The sequence below is a fragment of the Mustelus asterias genome, chromosome 3 (genome assembly GCF_964213995.1).
Source record: "Mustelus asterias chromosome 3, sMusAst1.hap1.1, whole genome shotgun sequence".
In the NCBI taxonomy this organism is placed as follows: Eukaryota; Metazoa; Chordata; class Chondrichthyes; order Carcharhiniformes; family Triakidae; genus Mustelus; species Mustelus asterias.
This window is the reverse complement of record NC_135803.1, coordinates 69,401,195-69,419,057: the sequence shown is the minus strand read 5'-3', so window position 1 is coordinate 69,419,057 and position 17,863 is coordinate 69,401,195. Positions and strand designations below refer to the sequence as shown.

At 42.8% G+C, this 17,863-nt stretch overlaps 1 protein-coding gene across 2 annotated transcripts in view; it reads left to right on the top strand.

The window, feature by feature from the left end:
• The window catches only part of LOC144491379 (uncharacterized), a 448,762-nt gene that overhangs the window by 276,195 nt on the left and 154,704 nt on the right, over positions 1-17,863 (top strand). For both annotated transcript variants that reach the window (XM_078209111.1, XM_078209110.1), the window contains exons 4-5: positions 2,254-2,583; positions 4,019-4,154. In XM_078209111.1, coding sequence (XP_078065237.1) covers positions 2,254-2,583; positions 4,019-4,154 — 466 coding nt within the window. The remainder of the gene's footprint in view (positions 1-2,253; positions 2,584-4,018; positions 4,155-17,863) is intronic.

The window sequence follows — 17,863 nt, the reverse complement described above, 5'->3', positions numbered from 1 at the left end:
TGACTGCTTTGGGAAAGACCTACACTCAGTCCGCAAGCATGACCCTGACCTTGATATTGCTTGATATTTCAATTCACCATCTTGCTGTCATTCCTACATTTCCATCCTTGGCCTTCTGCAGTGTTCTAGTGAAGCCCAACATAAACAGGAGGAACAGCACCTCACCTTCTGATGAGGCACTTCTAGACTCAACATTGAGTTCAACAATTTCAGACCATAAACACTCTTCTCCTTCTTGACCCCTTTTTAAATCCATTTTTTTGTCCCTACCATCCATCACTCCTGCACAGGGCCATATGTCACTTGATCTTAAGTTTTGCTTCATAGTGCACCGACACTTGTTCTGCGATTAACACATTCTGTCATCTTACCTTTATGCCAGTATCAGCACCTTTTTTGTTTTTTATCTCTACCATTAATATTCCCTTTGTCAATCTCTCCTGAACTTCCACCTATCACTCACCTTCTACTTTGCTCCACCTGCTTCATCCCCTCTTAAACAGTATAAAATCCTCTTTTTTCTACTCTTTAGCTCTGAAGAGTCATACGGACTTGAAACATTACTCTGTTTCTCTCTCCACAGATGCTGCCAGACTTGCAGGGTTTTTCTAGCATTTCCTGTTATATCAGGTTTCCAGTGTCTGCAGTATTTGCTTGTATTAACTTTTATAAAGTCTTGGCCTCCCAAGGAGGGTGCTTGCCACTACAATGTGCATACTATCATATTTCCACTTCCTGCCCTATAGCTGGACTGAACCTGTCTAAAATCAGAACTGTTTCTTACAAGCTCATAGAGACTAATAACCTTTAAGAAATTGATTGTAAGAAATCGCAGGACAAAATTTCATGATTTAAAACATTTACCATAGCAAACAAACTAAAATCAACATAGACAAACATTTCTTAACAAGCAACTAATATACCAAACTAAAGAAAAGGTATTTCCCCATTAATTAACTAATATAACCAAAATACTTTGACATGTTTTTACTACAGAAAACCATGCCTCCAGAAGATACTTAGTGTTGAGAATTAACTTCCAAACCCCTTCCAAATGGCTCCCTTCTTCCTGCCATGCCAGGGTAAATCTTCTAGCTTCATTTGCAAGTCCTTCCATTCAATCTTCTGAGTATCACAAACTGACTTCCAGCCATAAGACCTACTCCAGTGACTCCTTGGTCCTTAAATATCCACAAGTCACCATCTCTTTGAAGAGAAAATCAGTTCTCACCAGCATCTTGCTTGGTGGCTAACACAATACACTCTTTTCCTCTGCTTTACACGACAGAATTTCTTTCTTCCTCCCTCTCTGTGTCTCCATGTTTCCGTGCCCAGAAAACCAACTGCCCCTCTTTTGTGCCAAGGTGTGAAATTTGTCAATTGATCTTCAGTAGATTTGCTTACAGATCACTTGGCTCTGTCTCAAGGTAGAGTTTGGTATGATCACCACTCCCGTTCAGGAGACTCTAATCTTAAACGAAAAGAAACATTTTAAAATGTAACCACCTTGTAAAGTTCAAGATTTGTAAAGTATTATGCAGGAATGGCATAAACAGAATATTACAGTGATACAAAATGTTCAGTTTGAGAACTATGGTTTCACTCATAAAATGCTTCCCATATCCCAAAACACTGTGTTGTAATATTCTGCTGAACCATTCTTGGGATGAAAATGCCCTGGAGCTTATATTTCAATCAGTTTGCCATGTATTGGGGGAGAGATGGGGGAGGAAGCAGAAGGAATAGGAGAGATTATCCCAACTATCTTACAAACCAGAGACACCTGCCCCCAGTGCCATTGGCTTGTTTTAATTGCCTGAGAACACCATAAGGAGATGGGTGTCAACCCTGCTATACTGGATAGCACTAATACTGCTCTATGATATATAAAACATTAGTATTGTTGAAGCTTTCTGTCTTGCACTCATCAGGACATGATGTAACAGTACCAGTATAAAGAGAAAATAACTTGTACTTTATGAGAAGAGAATGCTGTATAGCAAGAGAATGTAATATAAATTGTTGCTTTTTCCTTTTACTGGTATTGTTGCGGTGTCCTGGTGAATGTAAGGCGAAAAGCTTTGACATGTCACTTTTTTTCAGCAAAACTCAAGATCTGTATTACCAATCGACCAAATGAAATTTTATTATTCCATCAGTTAACCCATGTTTCATCAATATGTCACACGTGTTCGTTTTCATTCCTTTATTGTTTGAATCTGAAACATTTCTCTACCTGGCACTGCCACACAGGAAGTAAGTAAGCATCCAACCCAGACGACACAGGAGAGGAACTCCACTGTGTCAACTGTCCTGCGAAACCACCACCAGAATCATCTACGCCAGCGACCGTTCTCAGACCTTGGGCAAGTGGCCTGGTTATTTGATCGCACTGAACCTGAAGGGAAATGTAAACTAGACAGTGAAGATGAAACAGAAGAGATATCTTTACTGCCTTACAAACGTTGCAGCTCGGATGAATTATTGTTGGAAGAAGCAAGGACCAGACGGAGAAAGTTGGTTGAAGAGCTTGAGAACAGCAGAGCGGGGCATGGCAGGACCAACTCTGAGGTTTGCAATGAAGTAAGATAGCGCAACAAGCCCTCTGAAGTGTTGCGAGCTGCTGCCTCTCATGGCTCTTCAGCCTTCTTCTTGTAGCTGTGTGTCTTGGGTGCTTCACTTCACAAACTGTCTTTTCAATCATTAGTGTTCTGTATTACCTTCATTTCTTGGGTGACCCAGCAGTTCTGATTGGCTGGGTCACCTTGGCATAGCATCGTCTTTCCAAGGCTATTGGGAGTTTCATTGGATTTCAAAAGTAGGATAGAAGATTGGAGATAAATAACAGGAAGCGACATGAAGAGGATGTGCAAATAATGCACGGCTCTCAAAAGGATTCCATTTAAATTAGCCAATTCAATGATTAGTTATTTGACTTGGAGCAAAATGAGGGAGGTTCTCCTGTTGTTGACTTCCAATGAAACCCCAGGCGTGAGATCTTCATCGCTGTCTTTTCCATTAGCAACTGTGAACACTGTGTTGGTATCATTTTAGTACAAGATATATGGAGGTATAACTCATCATGGGAGAATGAATTTTCCTGGTTGCTGTTTATTGTGATTACATAATTTCTGTTGGTGGAAATTTCCTCTTGTTTGTATTTCCTATTGAAAATATGAGTATGTTCTTTCAGAACGTGTTTAAAGTCTGACTTTAAATATCAGACGGGAAATTTTCACAAAGATATTTACATTGTCACTAAACATACCAACTAGAGGAATCCTGATTTGTACCTCCATTTTAGAATCTTATGTCATCTCAGTTTTACCAAACGACATTACCCATAGACCATAAGGAGCAGATCCCCGTAATGTCCCCAGTTCCTAACTCAATTTTCAATGATGGTGCAAGCCAAAGCAAATTTAGTGTGTCCCTTCTGTGTTTACATGATGCTAAAATATCAAGTTTGCTCCTCATGTGGTTTCCTTTAACTGTTGACACTCTCTCTCTGCCTTTTTTCTTTAGGTTTTGTTCAATTTCCTGACTTTCACTCTAACTGCTTCTCTTTGTTTGGGACACAGGTCCTCAAAATATTTCTAGTTACAAAAGATGTTTGATACCGAACAGGAGTGCACAGTGTAAAGGCAGATTGAATTCCATCCACCTGCGAGTGTTGTCCTGTTTTAAATCGTACAGAATAGCTAAACAAATATTATGTAAAATCTCCCAAAATAGTCTTTCATTCAGCAGTGTTGCATTGTAAACTTTGCTACATTTAAAAAAAACAATAATAATCTTTGTTACAATATTAAGCTTGCATTGCTTTGATAAATGGGTTTAATTGTTTGTTCTGTTATTCACACATCCCTAGCATGTTTGGATGGGCAAAATGTATGTTTGTCCTTTGTCTGCTAAGGAATCAGACATGACTGATGGACGGAAAAATAGTGCACATCTGTACTAGTGCATTGGCTATTTAGATAATACACTTATTCTGAATGCTTCATCCTTTCCCTAGGTCAGAAGGCGATATTCCTTTCTATCACCTCTCTCTGCTACCTTCAAAGATATTCCCCTGAGATTTCTTACATTGTCCCAGAGCACACCGACAGGACTCGACTGTATAGGGTATAAACGATGGATAGCAACTCCTGGTATGTAATCCAAGTTTATTTTGCATTGCTTTAATTTGAACAAGTAAATAACACACCTATTGATCAGGGGAGGGGAATGAGTTTTTATGTGTTTTCAGTTTAAGCTATGACAAATTTCTTTTGAAAATGATCACAATTTTGGCTATGTTGGCATTTTTGAATTGTGTATTGGTGGTGATATTTTTGTGACACATTTAAAAGGCACCAGTTCCATGAACATTTTACTAGAACAAAATATTTGCTCTCATTTTTCCAATTCACAACTCTTGGCTCAGCGCAGATAGACTTATCTGAGGCCTTGTGGATCTTGTGTGAATGCTGACAATGTTTCAAGCCAGAGAGTGACAATGATTCACTCACCTCATAATGTTGGTTAATTTCTCGTCTAAAGTCATGACTAATTTTGCTCGTGATCGTTTGCAATTATTTTTCCAAACCAAGTTAATGATTAATCAAAGATTGTTAGTTGGAGCATGCGGACTTGTAATGGCTTCAGGGGCAAGTGACAACTGACTGAGGAGTTTTATATCTATTGGAACATTGAAACTATTCTCAGTTGAGTGATATTATCACTGCTGTTGGCTTCAGAGCCCCTGATTTAGATGGCGAGACATAGAATCAGACTGATTCCTTGTTCCTGTTCACAACCCAATGGCCCATTAAAGAGCATCCATGTAGCATACAAACATACAAAAACAACCAGGATTTATGAAGCAACTTAAAAGTAGTTAAGAACATTTTGAAATAAAATCAGACATTAAGTCAAAGGAGCAGATATTAGGACAGCGACCAAGCACTTGGACAAAGTGATAGTTTTTAAAGAACTTCTTAAACCATAACACCATCGGACATTGGAGCAAAAATAGGCCATTTGGCCAATCGAGCCTATGCTGCCATTCAATGCGATCATGACTGATCTGATGTGATAAGCCTCAATTTCACTTTCCCACCTAATTCCCATAAGCCTTGAATTCCTTACTGATTAAAAAAATCTGATTAAAGGAAGTGAGAGATAGTCATGTTTAGGGAGTCCTAAAGGAATTGGGTTAAGTCTCTCCTTTCAGCGCAGACACCTGTCTTATGTTGCTGTTGAGCCTCCCAGGCCCTGGAATTTCAGGGCCACTGTCTTTAAAGGGGAGGCAAGCTGGGGAAAGCAAATAAAAATGGAAGTACATTAGCAACAACCATAATGGAAACACTTTATCCTGAAGAGAAGACTCCTTATGGATGACAGGGAAGTAGATGGGGGTTCCAAGTGAGCGCAATATTAACTTTATTGATATTATTTTTGAAATCTGCAGCGCTTTTGACAATAAAGGTTTGGGTATACAGATAAAGATACAAGGGGACACAAGTTAAGCTTCAGGAGGAAACTTTTGGGGCAGGTTTCTGGATATTCGCTACATAAAGAGTGACTGAAATATGGAATAAATTTCCCGAAAAAGCAAACAAAGGCAAAAGCTCTGGAATCACTTAAAAAAAAACTGGATGCTACACACCATGGTCTCTCTAGATGAATGAATGGCTTTCCTAACGGAATTGTTGACTAATAGTAGGAATCAGTCTCTGTCAACTAGTCTCTGTCAACACTTTGCGGGTGGGGGGGCGGTGCGAGCTGTGGGAACCATTGATCAAAAAATCTCCCCCCAAGCATAATACATTTGTCATGTGTCATGTCATAAATTGCTCACAAACTGTAACTGAAATGTTATTTCCTGAGAGGACGAGTTTTGAAAACTATTGTTCAGATCTCAATGAGTTACTCAGCAAAATAAAAGGTTAAAATTTATTTATTAATCACAAATAGACTTACATTAACACTACAATGAAGTTACTGTGAGAAACATCTAGTCGCCACACTCCAGCACCTGTTCAGGTACACTGAGGGAGAATTTAGCATGGCCAAAGCACCTATTATAATGCATTTCCCTGCATTCCCAATTTGCCAGAGAATCTGGCATCTGCATGTAAAAGTCTACTCAAGCTGTGAGTAAGTAATTTCCCTGGCTGTATTATGAGATGTTAAAATTAAATTACAAATGTTTCTTTGTAAAAGTGCTTTGCATGATTCATAAACTGTATGTAGTAGAGGAGCATAATTTTATCAAACACGACACCAGATTACCTATCTACTTTTTAATTTGGGATAAAAGAGTAGAGGAACAGCTGCAACATGGCACAGATTATTCCATCGTCACAAAAATACAGGAGTCTAGAGATGAACAATATGTTCCCAGTTGTGCTTCCAGTTTGAGATTCAGTTGTACTGGGAAATATTTTGTCAGTGGTGAGGTGCTTAAACACCAGTAGATGGCTCACTCTTGACAAAGATAGAAGAAGCAGACAGCAAGAAACTAATGGACTCAGTGATCTTTTTGGTTTCTAAGCACTCTGGAAAATTAAGGACAAAAGTGTAATAGTATCCCTAAAACATATAGTCGAAAAGCATTACTGTATTTAGTGAGGTCTGTTTTAGACAGTTGTGCTTGGCTTTCCTTCGGATCATCCTTGGTATTCCTTACCTGCTCCTCCTATCATATTATTCTTCGCTTCATTATAATCAGATTTAAAATGACATGACGGTTGTCATTTTAAACAGGCATTACTCAATCGAAGTACAGTTGCAGTTCACTATCTTCGAATCCACAGCTCAACTAGAAAACTGGATTATTCAGACAGTGACATGCCATCCACTTCCAACCTCGTCTTTATAGTTTGGTGTAATTAAGGGCAGCTCCTTTCCTTCATTTAGGTAGTGAGACTGCATGGTACAGCTGGGGGGACGGCAGCGACTATAGATGCCATGTAAATTTAACTGTGGAAATGCGGGAAACATTAGAAGTAGTGAGTTAGTCAGAAGAGAAGTTGGACAGCACTTGCTGAACAATTCTGAGTGTGCTAAGAGCTACACGAATGATCAATTTAAGATAATCAGTCAAGTTTGTAATGTGACTCCTTTACTCTTGCTGGAAGTGACATGTATTCATGCACAGGAACCCATTCTCTGAAAATAAAAAGAATATGTTCAAGTGTTTAGCCTTTTGTGAATTACCCAGAAGTTTGGGAGCCTATTGCCCCCAGTTGTTTTCTCCATGGCAAAGCCCCGGTCAATCAGAGTCAACTTGCCAACCAATCAGTTCCCCTTTTCTCCTGCAGTATAAGTTATTGTATAAGTATTGTAACCCTTTCAAATTTGGCATTCTTACATTTGTCCTGGTTAGTGCAAGATGAAATGCCTCAGCGACATGTCTCTCTTTCCAGCAATATTCAAATTCTACGCCACCAAACACTGCTTCCATGAAAGATTCTGTGATGCATCACAAAAAAACTAGGAATGTAATTACAAGGGAATCTGACTTTAAATACCTCTGGCCCAGTAAAGGTACATAAAGAATAAACTGAATTGTTATATAGAGTACAGTGTCACAGCGTACCTGCATTTATTACTCTATTAAGAGTGTGTCAGGCAAATTCCATATAAATTTAAACCCATCCTTCTTGTCTCCACAATATATTGCAGTTACAAAGATGCCAAGGTGCTGTAGATAACATGGATTGAGGGTGCAGGAAAATACAACATTGAGCACTATTAAAAGAGAAAATTAATAAAACTTCTGTAAGTTTACAAAGAAGCTGGTGGGATAGAGCAGCTGTTGTAAAATCAGAGATTTATTATCAGTTTGAGAATGCTATTAATGTTTGAAATATACTTGCTGCATCTGCCTGCCTGAAATATACGTCAGCTCCGAGCCTCACTCAATTGACTCTTCAATTCTTTTGATGAACGGGACCAATTTTCAGTGGTTGTAAGAAGCGTCGATCACCCTCAGTGTATTAAATATTTTTATGTTTCTAACTATTCCTTCTCCAGGGCAGTAACAGCCATAGTAATATGCAGTCTTCAATAAAGGATCAGAGATTCACCACAGAGATAGCAGCTTCCACAGAGGCTGTCACAACCATATATCTGCTGGTGCTATAGTTAAAAAAGGCACAATGCAAAGTTGAAGTGGTTAGCATTGTTGCTTCACAGCGCCAGAGACCCGGGTTCGATTCCCAGCTTGGGGTCACTGTCTGTGTGGAGCTTGCACGTTCTCCCCGTGTCTGCGTGGATTTCCTCCGGGTACTCTGGTTTCCTCCCACATTCTGAAAGGCGTGCTGGTTAGGTGCATTGACCCAAACAGGCGCCGGACTGTGGCAACTAGGGGAATTTCACAGTAACTTCATTGCAGTGTTAATGTAAGCTTTACTTGTGACTATTAAATAAACTACTTTAAGTGCAGCGATGCTATTGTTCTAACAGTTTCAAAACTGTGCACATGTACAAGCCAAACCTGATCATTTTGCACTCTGGACATGATTTATAATGCAACTGTATACGGCACCTTTACAGTCTCAGAGAAAGAATATTCTAATGTATCGAAAGCTGGTTCAGAAATGTCAAGAATGGTCAGCTTGATAAAGCTTTAATTAAACATGGGACTGTGAGACTTTCTGTGTTGGTGAATCTCACAATACTACCTTTCCCTCTCACATGTTAGTAGCTCCTTTCCCGATGCACTTGCTCTGTCATTCTTGATTGGTATTAACAGTTGTAACAAGCAGAGGCTGTGCAAATACAGGGACGTCATCAAGGAATTGTTCCCTGCTGGTAGAGCTAAACTCTTGTGTGTTAATCATCTGTTCTGTAGGGCAGAGGAATGTGCCCCACAGCTTACTGGTAGCCATTGACTTCATTCACAAACTGGCTAACTGGCTTGCTTGGCACTCATCTCTTCGGTGTATTTGTTTGAAATATTTACTGCAGTTCACCTGTAGAAGTCTCCAAATGGCACCTGCCAGCCTTAAAATTGAGGGAAGGAAGGAAAATGTCCCTAAGTGGCCACTTTAATAGGGGCAAGAATGGGCTTCCCATCTGAGGCCTTGCTCACTCCACCACAGAATTGTGTCTGGATCAGTGCCGGTGGGATCCTAGAGAAAATCCAGTCCATCCAATTTTACAAACTACCCCCCCACCCCATCCCCCAATCACACCATCATCCTCAATGGAGCAGATGCGAGATCCACTGTCACAGTTTCCTCCAACAGGATTTGGTGATGTAGTTTCACCTGAATCCTTTCAGACCTACCTTGCTTTCTGTGATTACTGGCCAACTTGTCCTGCAAGAGAGAGAAAGAGTGTAAGTGACTGCGTTGCACCATGCCAGGGTGATGTGCTTGCCGAGGCTGATTAGCAGAAGGTATGCCAAAGCTGTAAGGGATATGTTTTAGAGGCTGGCAGTATTTGAATGCGAGTGGGTGAGGGGAAGTGTCTGAATGTGAGGTCTGAGTTTTGAATGTTAGGGAATGCTGAAGGGTAAGAGTGACGGAGGTTTGTTACATTGAGCAGCGTTTACTCTTGTGGTCAGTTGGGGATGTCATTTGAAGATGTATTCACCAACCTTGATAACCAGCATGGGGTCATTGAATTTCTTATAGTAGTCTGGCCCCAAAGGCTGCCAGGCCTTTGGTGCCAGACCCTGGGAATTGACCTCACTGGTCACCTGCTCTCATTTCTTTTGGAGGGTGTTCCTTAGTTACCTCCTGACCCCCCATGTAAACATAGCCTCTTTCCTGAACCTGGACCTCCAGCACAACATCCATGAATCTGTGTCTCTCTGGTCTATAGCTCCATTTGAGATGTTTCTCCTCACAGCTACCTGCAATATGGGCAGTCAACACTAGCTTCTCTGCAATGAGTGTGGCCCTTCTTTGGGAGGGGAAGGTTGCCATTAACACGCAAACTTACAAATTAGGAGTGGGACTAGGCCATTTTGCCCCTCAAGTCTGCACTGCCATTCAATGGGATCATGCCTGATCTGACTGTGACCTCAATTCCTCTTTCCTCCCCACCCCTGGTAATCTCTAACTCCTTTGTTCGTCAAGAATCTGTCTACCTCTGCCTTAAAAATTATTCAATGACCCTGCCTCCACCACTCCCTGCGGGAAAACAAATCTCTTCATCTCCATCTTAAATCGGGGACTCCTACGCAGGAATTCTCCCATCCCACCTGCCACTGGAATTCTAGTGGATGGGAGGTGGACTATGTAAAGGTCCATTGAAGTCGGGCGGGAATCTCCGGTTTTCAGTTGAGTGCGGCTGGAGAATCTTGGCCCTAATATTTATATGGTGTCCCTCGAGTTCTGGTTGCTCCAACAGGGGTAAACATCCTCTCAGCATCTACTCTGTCAAGACCTCTCAGGATTTAATATGTTTCAATAGGGTCACCTTTCATTGTTTGCGACTCCAATGGACACAGGCCCAGTCTATGAAACTTTCCCATATGAGATAATATATCCCACACTCCGCCAATACCACCATGCCATAGCCATCTCAGTTATCAGTTACATAAACTTTCTCTGAACTGCTTCCAAGGCATTCAAATCCTTCCTTAAATAAGGAGACCAAAACTCCTTATGTTGTAGCTGTTTCTGAGCGCTTGTTGGTTTATCTAGCACAGAGTAAAAGCAATGTGCTACAGTAGAGAACTTATTAAGAACTGTCTGTGCACCTACAAATGTGGTCTCACCAAAAGTCCTGTACAGCTGTAGCAAAACATCCCTGCTTTTCTATTCTATTCCCCTTCCATTAAATGACAACATTCCATTTGCCTTTCTGATCACTTGCTGCACCTGCGTACCAATTTTTTCTAATTCATGTGCCCTTCATACCACAGAGCTCTGCAACCCCCCTCCATTTAAATAACATGCTGTTTTCCTATTCTCCCTGCCAGTGTGGCTGAAATGCACTAGTCACTCATGCTGCTGGGCCATGACTAAGTATTCAGCCAGCCAGCAGCATGGCTCATTCTTGGTTCAACGTGGCAGTTATTAAAATTCCGAAGTTTGCATGCTGCCTGCCTCAGGGCATGAGACCCCTGGGCCGGAAATGTGAGTAGTTAACATCTGGCTGTCCTCATAAGTGTGTAACACCTCCTTCAGATCAATGTCTTTCATTCTAATTCAGTCTTGTTTATAGTGTGGAATTTTCCAACAGAGAAGAAACGACTGTTGTTGCATATAATATGTGGGTGGGAAAAAAATGATTTGCATTCATATAGTGCCTTTCACAAGGTCAGGATATCAAAAAATACTTTACGACCAGTAAAGTGTGGTAATGTAGATGCACTGATGGTTCTTAATAAATTCTCTACTGTAGCACACACTGTGTGCTAGATAAACCAGCAAGTGCTCACTAAACAGTTGCAGTATAAAGAGAAGTGGAAAACCTTGAGACAGAATTCAAACATGTTTCGACCACCGTCAACATTGTTGTGGAATTTGGAAGATAATGGCGAAGGATTAAAGTTAAAAGCCAGACTATCAGCTGCTGATTTATGGAAGCCCATTGAAGAGACTGATTTGGTCCCTGTGGGGTTGCCTGAAGTTGGGCGGGCGGGCGGGCGGGGGAGGGGGGGAATTTCCGGCCCCCCTGTGGCGTGTTTTCTGGCAGTGGAGGTGGCTTGCCGTTGGCCACCGGCGAGATCTTCCAGTACCACGAATGTCTACGGCATTTTGTGTGGCTCGCTCATTCCCTCTACTGGGAAACCCATCGTGTGGAGTCACCTTTGGCAGGACTGGGAGATCCTGCCAGCAGGAAGGGCTGGAAAATTCCACTCAATGTTGGCTGCAGGCAGTGGGACACTAAACATCTATCAATTCAGCTTTTGTTTGCATCTGGCACAGTGGCATAGCGGTTAGCACTGCTGCCTCGCGACGCCAGGGACCCAGGATCGATTCCCGGCTTGGGTCACTGTGTGGAGTTTGCACGTTCTCCCTGTGTCTGCATGGGTTTCCTCCGGGTGATCCAGTTTCCTCCCACAGTCCAAATTACATGCTGGTTAGGCGCATTGGCCATGTTAAATTCTCCCTCAGTGTACCCAAACAGGTGCTGGTGTGTAGCGACTAGGGGATTTTCACTGTAACTTCATTGTAGTGTTAATGTAAACCTACTTGTGACACTAATGAACTTAAAAAAGAGCCTATTAGGGAGGCATTGGAATCAGCAGGTCAGGATGATACTGACAGTAAAGTATGATTAATTATTCAGTTGTATCAACATACTGGTGCAACACAGTAAATCAATTGACACCTTGTGCATGTGAAATCGTGTAGGCAAATCCACAATTGTGTAACCATTTACCCTAGAGCAATCTGGCTGTCTACTTATGAATCATTTGTTTGCTGATCCTTCCCCAATCTTTAACTTCCCAAAACTCTTCCTTTAACAACTAGTCATCTCTCTCCTTTTCTTACTCTCTCATTCTAGCTTTTGATGTTACTATGGAAGGTGCATCTCCTTCTTTCACTGTTTCTCTAGGTTTTCCAAAGTGAGCACAGCACAGAGAAGCAGTGGAAGGAGAGAACATGAAAATATCTAAGAGAGAATTGGACATATATTTTATGGTTTTAGTCCTGTCAGGAGGTCCATACGTTTCTTGCTGTTCCTGTATTTCCCTATATCCCTAAGAGTAAACCAGTCTGTCCCATTAGATAAGGAGACAAAGGGACATCGATAGGTTAAGTGAGTGGGCGAAATTCTGGTAAATGGTGTATCGTGTGGGAAAAATGTGAAATTGTCCATTTTGACAGGACAAATTAAAAAAAGCTTATTATCTAAATAGTGAGAGATTGCAGAGCTCTGAGGTGCAGAAGGATTTGGTGACCTAGTGCATGAATCACAAAGGACTAGTATCTAGGGACAGCAGGTGTTTTCTCTTGTTGGAGAATCTAGAACTAAGGATCACTGTTTAAAAATAAGGGGTCGCACACTTAAGGCAGAGATTAGGAAAACTTCTTTCTCTAAGGGTTGTGAGTCTCTGGAACTCTCTTCCTCAGAAGGCAGTGGAAGCAGAAACTTTGAATATTTCTATAGCAGAGCTAAATTTTTGGGTGTCCAGATCACCAACAACCTGTCCTGGTCCCTCCGTGCGGACGCTGCAGTTGGGAGGGCCCACCAGTGTCTCTGCTTTCTCGGGAGACTGCGGAGGTTTGGCGTGTCCGCGACAACTCTCACCAAATTCTGTAGATGCGCCGGGGAGGGCATTCTTTCTGGTTGTATCGCAGCGTGGTGTGGCTCCTGCTCTGTCCAGGACGGCGGGAAGCTGCGGAGGGTTGTGGGTGGGGCCCGGTCCGTCGCTCGGGCCAGCCTCCCATCCATTGACACTTCCCGCTGCTTTGGAGAAGCGGCCAGCGTGGTCGGGGATCCCATGCACCCCGGGCGTGCTCTCTTCCACCTTCTTCTGTTGGGAGGGGGATACGGGGGTCTGAAGTCATGTGCCGAGTGACTCAGGGGCAGTTTCTTTCCTGCTGCCGTCGGACTTTTGGATGGACCTGCCTTGCATTGGGTTGATCCTTCTCTCTACCCTAGCTGTGATTGCAGCATTCTGCCCTCTCTCCTTTCCATCTCTATGCTTTGTCTGTATAGTGCGCGGGGAACAGTGCTTTTCATTGTAGGCTAATACATGTGACAAAAATCAAATCAAAGTCAAGACAGACTGACTTCCAGTCTATGAACTTGGATCACCCATTAAGGTATCAGGATCATAAGCCTCAGGTAACCTCCTCTTCAGAAAAGTGAAAACTGGATTCTTGTCTTCTCCATTCACATCAAGCTTTTTCGACAAAGAGAAATTTGCTTCAAAGACATTGCCTGGACGGACATGTTTCAATGAGTGAGGAGTCTCCTCATTGCAGATATTTTTCTGGTAACCAAACTGCTTGCAGGGAAGACCCAGAGTCACGGGTCCCTGGCTGCCGTGGAGACTTGAGCTCATTCATCTGGTGGCAATCCCTATAATTGTGTCTCATAAGGATACAATGTTTTCAATCAACACCACTGTTGCTATGATGTTGGAGAAACTGAAGATTTCACCATAGAGAAGTTCTGCAGACAACTGATAAAATTTCATTCCAGTATTGCCATTCCTTGCTAGTCTTCTGCACTGTAGCCTGCAACTCCACATTTACGTTCCGATGTGTCTACTGTAGAATAAGTGGTAACATTTGCCCAAGGCATCAGATCAGTAATAATCCTTCGACTGAAGGACTCAATCTGAAGAGATTGAATAGGTTGGGACTTTATTCCCTGGAGCGTAGAAGATTGAGGGGAGATTTGATAGAGGTGTATAAGATTTTGATGGGTATAGATAGAGTGAATGCAAGCAGGCTTTTTCCGCTGAGGCTAGGGGAGAAAAAAACCAGAGGGCATGGGTTAAGGGTGAAAGGAGAAAAGTTTAAAGGGAATATTAGAGGGGGCTTCTTCACGCAGAGGGTGGTGGGAGTGTGGAATGAGCTGCCGGATAAAGTGGTAAATGCGGGGTCACTTTTAACATTTAAGAAAAACTTGGACGGGTTCATGGATGAGAGGGGTGTGGAGGGATATGGTCCAAGTGCAGGTCAGTGGGACTAGGCATAAAATGGTTCGGCACAGACAAGAAGGGCCAAAAGGCCTGTTTCTGAGCTGTAATTTTCTATGGTTCTATGGTTCTAAATAGATTCTTGATTAGCAAGGGGATGAAAGGTTATCGGGATTGAGGTTACAATCAGATCAGCCATGACCTTATTGAATGCGGAAGCAGGCTTGAGGGCTCACTCCTGCTCCTGTTATGTTCGTATGATTTTTGTACTTTCTTGATCCTTTCTCATTCAGCTGCTAAGACCATAATTATACTGGAAACTATTATTACCATGACTAACTGTCACAAGTTTCTGGTCTGTCACAAGTTTCTGGTCTGCCACAATTGATGCAGCAGCACTTAACTGTAAGTGATCCAATCTTATGTTAAGAAGTGTATTTATACAACCCAGTATCTAACTACATAGGCATCTAACCCAGTGGTGGAACAATAATACCCCAGTAATCTGAACTGAATATTACATCTACCCTAATTGGGCTTTTACAACCTTTCCAAAGCTTGACTAAAACATTTTTTAGTGAGATGCAGAAAAATATAAATTATTATATTTTCTTTACTTATTGACAGCTAGTGAACACGCTAAAATAATTAACTTTCACCTTTGTGTAGCTAACTCAAGGACTCCCCCCAGAGAATGCATAAAACTATATAAATACAGCATACTATTCCCACATGTGTGCTCCATAACTTTCCTGTTCAGCCGATGAATTCTAACTGACTATGTTCTTGAGATAGACAGATGTTCTATCACTAGGCCAGGCTCTAGATTATAATAACTAATTACTATACCTGTTGGCCCTTTACCCCTTTCCTCACCATTTCCAGCAAGTGAGAAGCTACCTTTCTTTCTTTTTCTCCATTCAGTAATTCACTAATAGGTCTGTCCATCTCTTCTCTCCCTTCAGAGTATGGATCAAATGAATAAAGGCCAACCTGGCTAAATGGACGCAGGGTGAGGCAGTTGTGCTCCATTGCCTCCGTTTGAGGTAGAGTGTGAGCCACAAACTCTTCACAATCAGGTTTATCCAGGTTTAATACTCAACTTCATGTCGGCAGCCTGTAGCCCTATTTTAAAATCTGTACCCAAACACTTAGGGTGTGATTTTACGGCCTCGCTCGTGACGGAACCGTAAAATCCCGCCCGAGGTCAACGGACCGTCCCAAGCTGAGCCCCTCCCCAGCTTCGATTCCTGTGGCGGGCGGGTGGGATTTTATGGTTCCGGCCTTAGGGCATGATTTTATGACCTTGTCCCGCCGGACTTTCGGTGAGGTGAGGTGGTAAGCTTGGGAGGGAGGTGAGAAATGCCTGGTTTTTCACCTCCCCCAATCGGGGGGCCGGTGGCGATCGATGTGAGGGGATCCCGATGTCTGTGGTGGTGGAGGAGGAAGGGGGGTGTGTGGGGGGGGTGCTGCTGAACTTGTTTATTGAGGGGCAGGCATGCAATGCTGGACCAGGTCAGGTTCACTCCAAAGGCACGCGACAGGTTTGATGGGTTCATTTTATTAAAAATACTCTCCTGGGACACCACGTTAAGGAAGCACATCACTTACACTGGGAAATCAGGGTGCCTGTGCAATGGCGCCCCTAGAGCTCAGGTTACCCCAGTGAGCTCAGACAGCCCCCCCCCGCCCCACTGGTGAGAATCGCGTCCTGGTACTTTTTTTTGCACGAAATGCCGTAAAATTGCATTTTCAAACTCACCCAAAATTGTCCCTGAAACTCTCCCGTTTCCTCACCCGTTCAGCACTTTGAATTTTTTTTCGTAAAATTCCACCCTTTGTTATGAAACAGTGGGTGGAATTCTCCCAAACCCATGCTGGTAGGTTCAATGGCAGGCAGGGACAGGGGAGAAAGATGTGCAGGTTAGGTGGATTGGCCATGGTAAATATGCAGGGTTACGGGGATAGTGTGGGGGTTGGGCCTGGGTAAGGTGCTCTTTCGGAGAGACGGCGCAGACTCAATGGGCAGAATGACCTTCTTCTGCTCTGTTTGGATTCTATGACTCTAAGAATTTAGTGGGAGGACCAAAAATCGGTTTACGTCGTCATGAGCTTGCAGTCTCATCTTCTGCTGGTGCCCACCATGACGGATTGGGAAACCCGCTCGAGGCCAGCATAAAACTCATTTGCATCCCACTAATGGGCTTCAGATGAAGGTCTGACCGCTGACCACCAATGCCCAATTCCCAATGTTGCCAGTGGGAAAATACGCTGGTGCAAAAGATGTTTGAACCAACATGGCATGTTGAACAGAGGGATCTGGGAATACAGGTACAGAATTCCCTAAAAGTGACGTCACAGGTGGATAGAGTCGTAAAGAGTGCCTTTGGTACATTGGCCTTTATAAATTGGAGTATCGAGTATAAAAGTTGGAGTGTTATGGTAAGGTTATATAGGGCATTGGTGAGGCCGAATTTAGAGTATTGTGTACAGTTTTGGTCACCTAGTTACAGGAAGGATGTAAATAAGGTTGAAAGAGTGCAGAGAAGGTTCACAAGGATGTTACCGGGACTTGAGAAGCTGAGTTACAGAGAGAGATTGAATAGGTTGGGACTTTATTCCCTGGAGTGTAGAAGAATGAGGGGAGATTTGATAGAGGTGTATAAGATTTTGATGGGTATAGATAGAGTGAATGCAAGCAGGCTTTTTCCACTGAGGCTTGGGGCGAAAAAAAACAGAGGGCATGGGTTAAGGGTGAAAGGAGAAAAGTTTAAAGGGAATATTAGGGGGGGCTTCTTCACGCAGAGGGTGGTGGGAGTGTGGAATGAGCTGTCGGATAAAGTGTAAAATGCGGGGTCACTTTTAACATATAAGAAAAACTTGGATGGGTTCATGGATGAGAGGGGTGTGGAGGGATATGGTCCAAGTGCAGGCAAGTGGGACCAGGCAAAGAATGGTTCGGCAGAGAAGGGCCAAAAGGCCTGTTTCTGAGCTGTAATTTTCGATGGTTCTATGTAGATGCTGGGACTCACCTGAACGATGGCTGAGCTGCCTCTAGAGTTCAGGACAAAGGTCAACAGCAACCCAGACCCCAGAGCACTGCAGGAGTGGGTGGGGGGAATATCTGCAGGTGGACCTTTCTACTTTGGTATCCTGGAGAGAGTCCATGTTCCAGCCTTAGACTGTTCCTGGAAATCCATTATTTTTTCAGGGGGTCCATTTTCTTTCTTACTTAGTGGGTTAGTGATGTTGGGCACCTTTTCACTATGGCATCTGAATAGGACCGTGCACTACATGCCATCGGGCCTGCCC